Source organism: Saccopteryx leptura, chromosome 1 (genome assembly GCF_036850995.1).
Source record: "Saccopteryx leptura isolate mSacLep1 chromosome 1, mSacLep1_pri_phased_curated, whole genome shotgun sequence".
NCBI classification, from domain to species: domain Eukaryota; kingdom Metazoa; phylum Chordata; class Mammalia; order Chiroptera; family Emballonuridae; genus Saccopteryx; species Saccopteryx leptura.
The window spans coordinates 56077996-56086389 of NC_089503.1; the positions used below are offsets into that span (position 1 = coordinate 56077996).

General features: G+C 37.0%; 1 protein-coding gene across 2 annotated transcripts; it reads left to right on the plus strand.

The window, feature by feature from the left end:
• On the plus strand, nt 1-7305 carry LOC136388859 (olfactory receptor 51E2). Of its 2 annotated transcripts, XM_066360668.1 has the most exons (4): nt 1-140; nt 2567-2616; nt 4419-4980; nt 6139-7305. In XM_066360668.1, exon 4 carries the CDS (start codon nt 6189-6191, stop codon nt 7140-7142), a length of 954 nt encoding a protein of 317 aa, XP_066216765.1. In that variant the 5' UTR covers nt 1-140; nt 2567-2616; nt 4419-4980; nt 6139-6188; the 3' UTR covers nt 7143-7305. The 2 variants fall into 2 exon arrangements, with proteins under 2 accessions (XP_066216765.1, XP_066216766.1); XM_066360669.1 differs by lacking the exon at nt 2567-2616 and having other exon boundaries at nt 4-140.
• Nucleotides 7306-8394: the final 1089 nt, after the last annotated feature.

Genomic DNA, 8394 nt, shown 5'->3' on the forward strand with positions numbered 1-8394 from the left:
ATTTATACTACCACCAGGAATTGGTCCCCAACCAGGCTGGAACAAATCTCCTCATCAGCTCTAACCTCCACTGGAATCTTACACTTCCTTAGCCTCCTAAATCAGCCTGCAAGGGACAGAAAGACTGCTGTATGGGCTCTGTAAGTAAAACTGCTTTGTTCAGAGAAAACACTTGACTCTGGATGAGCTGAGATTTCTTTCCCACGGGGAAGAATTGCTTCACATTTTAAGAAGTAGATTAAATAGTGAGGTGGTGGCCTGAGGTGGTTATTAAAATTTGTAGAATTATTTATTCTCAGGAAATCTGTATCTTGTTCTGCCTGGTGTAGATTGGATAGCTGGTTGTTTGTCAGTCAAATAACTGAATCATTGTGCTAATATATTTATGGTGGTTAGTGATTTCATGCTTGAGAAAACTAAAGAGGTTGTCAGAGGCTTAAAACCTAATTTCTAAGCCTAATATATCTTAATAAAAAATTTTAAATGCCAATTTGAACACCTACTACATTCCAGGCACTGTATTAGGCATATTCTACAATACAGATGAGGAAATTGAATCAAAAAAAAAAACTTATATGACTTGAGGATGACAACAGCCCTTAAGAGCATGAGCCTTGGAATTAAGAATTGGATTTAGAATCCCAGCTCTGAAATTCACTAGCTGTATGTGACCGTGAATATGTTTCAAAATCTCTCTGATACTGTCTTTTTATCAGAAAAGAGAATTTAAAGTGAATTTAATAATACTTGCCACCTAATATTGTACTAAGAATTAAAAGAATATACTTATCAAGTGCTTAGCACAGTAATATTCATGAAACAAGTGTCAATAAATGGTAGCTATTGTTATGCTTAATATTTTTTATTAGTATTGCTTTACAAAGTCTCAAAACTAGTTGGTGTGTGCACAATGATCTGAACTCAAGTCAGTCACACACATTGACAATGGCTTGGACAATAGTGATAATGACATATGGTTTAATTCAGCAGATAAAGATACAAACACAAAATACAGGTCATAACAGTGCAACAGAAGAAGAGAATCATTGTGAGCTAAGTGGACAGGAAAATGAGTTGAAAGACTAAAGCTAATTTCTCACAAGAGAAAATGAAATTTCTGCAGGAACTGGAAAAGATAGATTAAACAGATTTGATAGTGATGGCAGCACAAAAGAGTAGTTTAGGAGAATTTTAGTGTCTTCTCTTAATACTAGCCATTGTCTTCCTTTATTCTTTGATATGAACATGCAATCAAATACAGCTTCAAGTATCATTTACCAACCATATTGCTATTACTTAATCTTTACATGGAGACTACCTAATGCTCTAGTTTTTGACATTTAAAAGTAAAATCAATAAGAATTTAATTAATATTTGTATGTAGAGCATGAGCAAGTGGGAGAAGAGTGGATGTATATGTCTGTGTGTGAATAAGGTAATGCTAGTTTGATGTCATTTACTACAAAATGCATGGGAGAGAGAGCAAGGTTGGAATGGGGAAAGAAGCACACTGGGTTTCACTGGTATTGAGGTTGAGTTATTTGAAGGATTATGGATGAAGATGTCCCTTGTAGGGAGATAAAACTCCATTCACCTTTTATTCCCTGGCACCAAGAGCTTTCATTTGTTCACTAAGCTACTGCCACTTATTTTCCTAAATTGTTGATATGATCTCTTCACTCTAGTTGCACAGTTTGTTACTGCCTTCAAGTTTGAAACCTTGCCACAATTTTAAATATTCTATCAACTTTTGAAATATAAAACTCAGAAGAGGCCAGAATTAGATTTCAAATTTGCAAGTCATCTGGATATAAATGATATTTAATGTTATGATAATAACCAAGATATCCTCAAGAGAGTATAGTATCTTCGTTAGGAAGAAACGAAGAGGACTTCTCTTCTTGGAGAAAAAAAACATATTATACAACACCAAAATTTAAAAACAAAGAACAAAAATATCGTTTGGTAAACAGAGACCAGGGAATCCACAGAATAACTATCATTGAAGGTAATGAAGAAGAAAGTTTCAAAGAGGAGATGAGCAACATGGAAGACATTTGAAATGAAGGAGAGGAAAACATCTGAAAATAAACTTTCAGATTTGGTATTTACAAAGTCATTGTTGACATCAGTTGGAGAACTTTCTGTGGGTCATTGGAGAAAGATACTAATGGAGATGTATGGATATTATCAAAAACATACTATCCAAAGAACACTTTTTGTCATAAAATATATGGCAGAAAATGAAGGGAGAAACAGAATTTATTTCTGCCCTCACTAGCTAAGCACAATAGCCAATTACAAATATGGTCAATATGTCTTCGTTGAATTGGATGTGTGTTCCATAGAAAAGAATGGGAAGATTTCGTCATTGAGTAGAAATAAAACTTGAGCGTTGTAGAGTAGAGCCAATGGTAGAAAATAAGGTACTGAAGAGGAAAGGAATTTTGTTGGAGTTAAGTTAGAAGAGATGGAGAATGATTTGTTAACTTATTCACAAGATATTAGAAAATGCCTGGCTCTGAATGCTAGCCACTGAAATCAAACTTTCTTGTTCCTCCCACAGAATGCATGAGTGTCATGTCCTGGCCACTGCTGATTCCTTTAGCTTTCCATGTAAGGTTCTAGCATATCCTTTTTCTTGTATTTTGTTACTTCACTCAGTCTCTGTTTGTGTTTTTATCTATATCAAAAACATTCTTTCCTGCCTTCCATTTTTGTGAACTCCTATTTATCAAAACTTTACACAGTTATATTTTTATCTACACTTTTAAGATTTCTTGGAACTAATAATTCTTAAACCCTCAGAGATACATTCTTGTATGCACACACTTAATATCTGTCACCCCACACTATGTTAGTCTTACCACTTAGAAACATCTTATTCTTGTGCACTCTGCAAATAAGAGTATTTATTTGTCTCTCACTCCTCTGACATGTAGCTAATACAGTATTTTTCATGTAATAGGAAGAAATAGAAGAATGGAAAAAAATATTTTGAAGGAGTTCTCTCCTGCCTGGCTCAGCACAGATAATTTCAACCAAACTTTATGTTTTTCTTCTGATGACCAAACCAGAAAGAGAAGGAAAAAGACTAACAGGAAGAATGCAAATGAATAGTCAGTATATTGTTTGAATTAATGAAATAATGTAAGGGTAGCAATGAAGAAGTTAGAATGAATGAGAAAATTGTTCAAATAGCAATGTAAAAAAACTGATCTCATACAATTTCCTAAAACTCAGTGACCAAAATTACAACTCAGTCATCACATATTATTATAATCATCATGATAGCCAGAATTAATCAATGTCAATCATCACATATTATTATAATTATCATGATAGCCAGAATTAATATGTATCAAGGCCCTCTTGCACTCTAAGAACCATTTTTGTTTTCATCATTGTATATTTCAATAGATATTAGACTTCTTAGAAACAGTGCTAGTCTTTCTCCCTTGTTTGATTATACTCTTTAAGAGGAGTTTTGTTCATGTTATGTTTTAGCTTCCACTATGCACAAAATAGGTTCTCAGTGAATGTCTCTAAGAACATAAGGCAAGAACAAAGAAAGAGATATTATAAGTTCATTCTGCTGCAATGCTTTCACAGATGCTAGTCTACAAAACTGGTAATACTTCATCTTGACTCACACAAAACATAGAAGTCTTTTAAGCACTGATTTTTCTGAATAGCCTTTTCTAAATACCCCAAACTTTCTGTACAAAGAATTGAAGTATTTTCCTCTTCATAATTACTCTACTTCCCAGTAACCCCAGGCAACTGTTAACTTCAAAAACTGAGTCCCAGTTTCTGTGAATTAATAGTGAATAAACAGGTCAAAGACTTGTGGAAAATGGGGATGAACCTACTATTAAAAATTATCATAAGTATCATTCATTTAATAAATACATTTTTAGCTTCTCAATTGGATCAATATGTATTTTTCCAAGAATGGCCTTTCTCAAATATCTCCAAAGATATGTTTCTCACTCCCTTCAGACTTCTCCACAAATGTCTCTATTATATGAGGCCTTCTCTGGCAACTTCATTTAAAATTTCAACTGTAAATAAATAAATAAATAAATAAAATTTCAACTGCTCCCTTGATATCTATTTGTTCCCATCGTCCCTTTATTTTTTTTTCTCCTTAAGACCACTTAATGTTCTATGTGGTTTTTCATATTAACACTATTTATTGTCTGTCCCTCTCACTACAATGTATACTTCATGGGATGGGAGTTTTTTGGGGTGAGTGGTGAAGAAAATCTATTCTTTTTACATTGTAAGCTCTTGATAAACATTTGTTGAATGTGAATAAATAGAATCAGAAACACTGGTTCTTCAACTGATATTATCACTGGTTAACTTTATGACCTAACCAAAGAGTTCTTACCTACTTTTTATGTGTAACACAGGTGCAATGAAGAGTGACTTTCATACGTCCAGGTCTGTTTCATCAACTGAAAGAGAAGATGGGAAAGGAGAAGCTGAAGAAGTGTAAGCCCTTATTTTGAATGATGGAACTGCACTTTTTTGTGCCCACCTTGCTTTTTAAAGAAGATATGAACTCCTAGAACCCCAGGACATAACTATTAAATGCGTATTGGCTGTTTTGTTTGGCAAAGTGACTAACGAGGAAGAGCTCTGACTGTGGCTGACTATGGAATTTGAATTACCTGGAAGAGTAGAGACAGACTGCTGAGAGCTCTGTATTTGGAAGTGTGGGAGGGATGGCAGAGGCAGTGATGCCTTCGTGACTTCTTCACCCCCCAGACAGAAACAGTGGGAAACCTGTGAGAGTGACACAAAAAAGGACATGGACATATTTTCTCCTATTTGCCACACCACTCAAGCCTCAGTCTATGTGCCCTCAGCCTGTTCCCATGGGCCTCCTGGGCAGCATTATAAATAAGCCTGTGCCATGAAAGGCAAGCCAGCACCAGCTGCTCCCTCTCAGTAGGACTGCACCATTTTCAAGTGAGTACACCCTCACCTGGGGGGAGAAGGCCAAAACTTGCCATCCCAAGGGACCATGAAGACCCCACAAATTTTCATGGTGGGTCAGGGGGAGCTCTTGTGTGCCACTTACAGCTTCATGGGCCAAGGAGAAATGTCTCAGAGCATTAGCTGACTGTCCAATAAGGCAAGTGAGTATGAATACAATAGCCACATTTGGACCAAAGAGAATCAGAAAGTGGGTCCAACCAGGGGTCACTTTAGGCAGAAAGCCAGACAACACGAGAAGAAGACATTAGGTCTTCAGGGATAGGTAACTAGAGAAACCAAATAATGGTCCAAAGTTTCAGGCAAAAAATAACAAACAACAAACAAAAAAACTCTCCCTATCCTCAATGGCTTAATATACTCTTCATTCCCCTTCTCTTCTGTTTCAAGACTGAACAGAAGGATCATTTTTTTCAGGAAGGTTCCTTCTGGGCATGTGTCTCCCCTTCCTATGCATTAAATTCACACCTTATACTGACACTTATTCCAAGACTCTAATAATTTGATTACTTGTTTGTCTTCCACCCTAGGCAGGATATCTGAAGGGCAAAAGATGTCTTCTACCTCTGTGTCAACAGCATCTAGCAAATAACCTTGTAGATAGTAAGTCATATAAGTCTATGCTTATGGAATGAATGAATAATTGAAAAAAGAGAAAGGAGAGGGGAGGAAAGGAGAGAAAAGAAGAAAAGAGAAGACGATAGGAGAAGGAACTAGAGGAGAAAGGAGAGGAGGGAAGGGGAGGAGGCGAGAGGAAGGAATACACAGCCCTAACTGAAAGGGGTTCCCTATACAGTATCTCTTAACAGCTATCTTGAGAAAAGAACCACCCAGGATCCAGACAATGAAGGTATGGTTCAGGAGAGGGAGTCTAAGGGAACTTGAGAAGGATACATTCTAGGACAAATGTTGCTCTTCTCAGGTTCCCTTTTAGAAATGTAAATTAACTTTGAGTAGTGATCAGTAAATGAATTTGAGCTATCACTTTCCCTTTTAGAAAAGGGCTTTATAGCTTATGAGAGAGCCTAAATGGCTTGGAAGAGGGAGAGTATAAGAGAAGGAGAGCTGAGGTGCATTCAGCCCCCAGGTTTCTAGGGCTAGCCTCTCTGATTGTGCTCCATGTCCTACCAGGCTGCCAGCGTGACCTGACCTTCTCCAGTGTCCCCTTCTCCGTGCCAGCTATGAGTTCCTGCAACTTCACACACACTACCTTTGTGCTTATTGGTATCCCGGGACTAGAAGAAGCTCATTTCTGGATCGGCTTCCCCCTGTTTTCAATGTATGCCATGGCAGTGTTTGGAAACTGCATTGTGGTTTTTATCATAAAGATGGAGCGTAGCCTGCACACTCCCATGTACCTCTTTCTCTGCATGCTGGCAGCCATTGACCTCGCCTTGTCCACGTCCACCATGCCCAAGATCCTCGCCCTTTTCTGGTTTGATTCCCAAGAGATAACCTTTGATGCCTGCATTGCCCAGATGTTCTTTATCCACACCCTTTCAGCCATTGAGTCCACCATCCTACTGGCCATGGCCTTTGACCGTTATATAGCCATCTGCCACCCATTGCGCCATGCGGCAGTGCTCAACAATACAGTAACAGCCCAGATTGGCATGGTGGCCATTGTCCGCGGATCCCTCTTTTTTATCCCACTGCCTCTGCTCATCAAGCGATTGGCTTTCTGCCACTCTAATGTGCTTTCACACTCCTATTGTTTACACCAGGATGTGATGAAGTTGGCCTACACAGACACCTTGCCCAATGTGGTTTATGGTCTTACTGCTATTCTGCTAATTATGGGCATGGATGTCCTGTTCATCTCTTTGTCCTATTTTCTGATTATACGAGCAGTTCTACAACTGCCTTCCAAGTCAGAGCGGGCCAAGGCTTTTGGAAACTGTGTGTCACACATCAGTGTGGTATTGGCCTTCTATGTGCCTCTCATTGGCCTCTCGGTGGTTCACCGCTTTGGAAGTAGCCTTGATCCCATTGTGCATGTTCTCATGGGTGACATCTATCTACTTCTGCCTCCTGTGATCAATCCCATCATCTACGGTGCCAGAACCAAACAGATCAGGACTCGGGCTCTGGCTATGTTCAAGATCAGCTGTGACAAGGACCTTCAGGCTGTGTAAGGCAGGTTAACCTTACCACTCCACTCTCCCTTCTCCTTAATATCTTAATACAATGACTTACTAATGCTGTTAATTTTAGCTGCTTATAAGCATATCAATGTTTTTCTCTGGTTTGATCTCTAAATTCTTCCTCAGCTCCAGTGTAAGTTTGGGAGATGTAATGATTTCCTTCTGTAGGTCAAAATATTATTTATTTTTTGAAATCTTTATTATATAAAATGTTTAAATTAGATAATCCACTAATTTGACAATATGTATTTAAAAACACATAAAGAAGAATGGCAAAAATACTATTGGCTTTGAAACAAGGGGAAAAGTACCCTATATGACAAATAATCCAAGGCAGCATGTTTGCTTATCAAATTAGCAGTTTTCATTAATAAAAATTTACAATGGAAAAAGAGGTTGTATTAAAACATACATTCTTAGAGATATTGATAAGAGTGTGTTGGTTACGGGGGGTGGGGGAAGAGGGAGAGAGAAAGGGGGAGGGAGAGGGGCACAAAGAAAACTAGATAGAAGGTGACAGAGAACAATCTGACTTTGAGTGATTGGTATGCAACATAATTGAATGACAAGATAACCTGGACATGTTTTCTTTGAATATATGTACCCTGATTTATTGATGTCACCCCATTAAAAAAATAAAATTATAAAAAAAAAAACATACATCCTTGAGCATCACAGCTGATGGTGTAATTGGAAGTATGTAGCAAGAATTTTTTAAAGTTATGAGCTTTAATGCTAAAATCTCACTTTTGAAAATGTGTTCTAACAAATATCTCTAAATGCATAAAATAAGTTTTTCAAAAAATACATTAGTTACACAACTATTTATAGTAATCATATATTAGAAATCCCAATGACATTCTATATAAAAGTAAGGAATAGTATACTCAAGTATGGTTCATTTACTTAATGGAATATTATGTGGAACAATGTATATTAAAGGAATATTATGTGACCTTTAAAGAGTCTGCTATAAGATGAAACATGCTTAAATATTAAGAAAAACAACAAAGATACATGATTGAAACTAACTTGAAAGCAACCTATGCCTTGAAGAAAATGTGCTCAAATTACTAGCAACTTATTTTTGTTCTTACTTTCTAAATCTCTTTAGTATGAAGGTCTTGTTCATGTATAACTTTTAAAATAAGGAAATGAAACTGGTAATTTATGTAAACCAGGTCTTAGGACAAATCAACTGTTGGTTTACTATGCATTACCTAGAAATTTACCTAAGCTCTAA

What these genes read in the sequence shown, in the direction of transcription:
- LOC136388859 (XM_066360668.1), top strand. Translation starts at nt 6,189, where the DNA reads ATGAGTTCCTGCAACTTCACACACACTACCTTTGTGCTTATTGGTATC.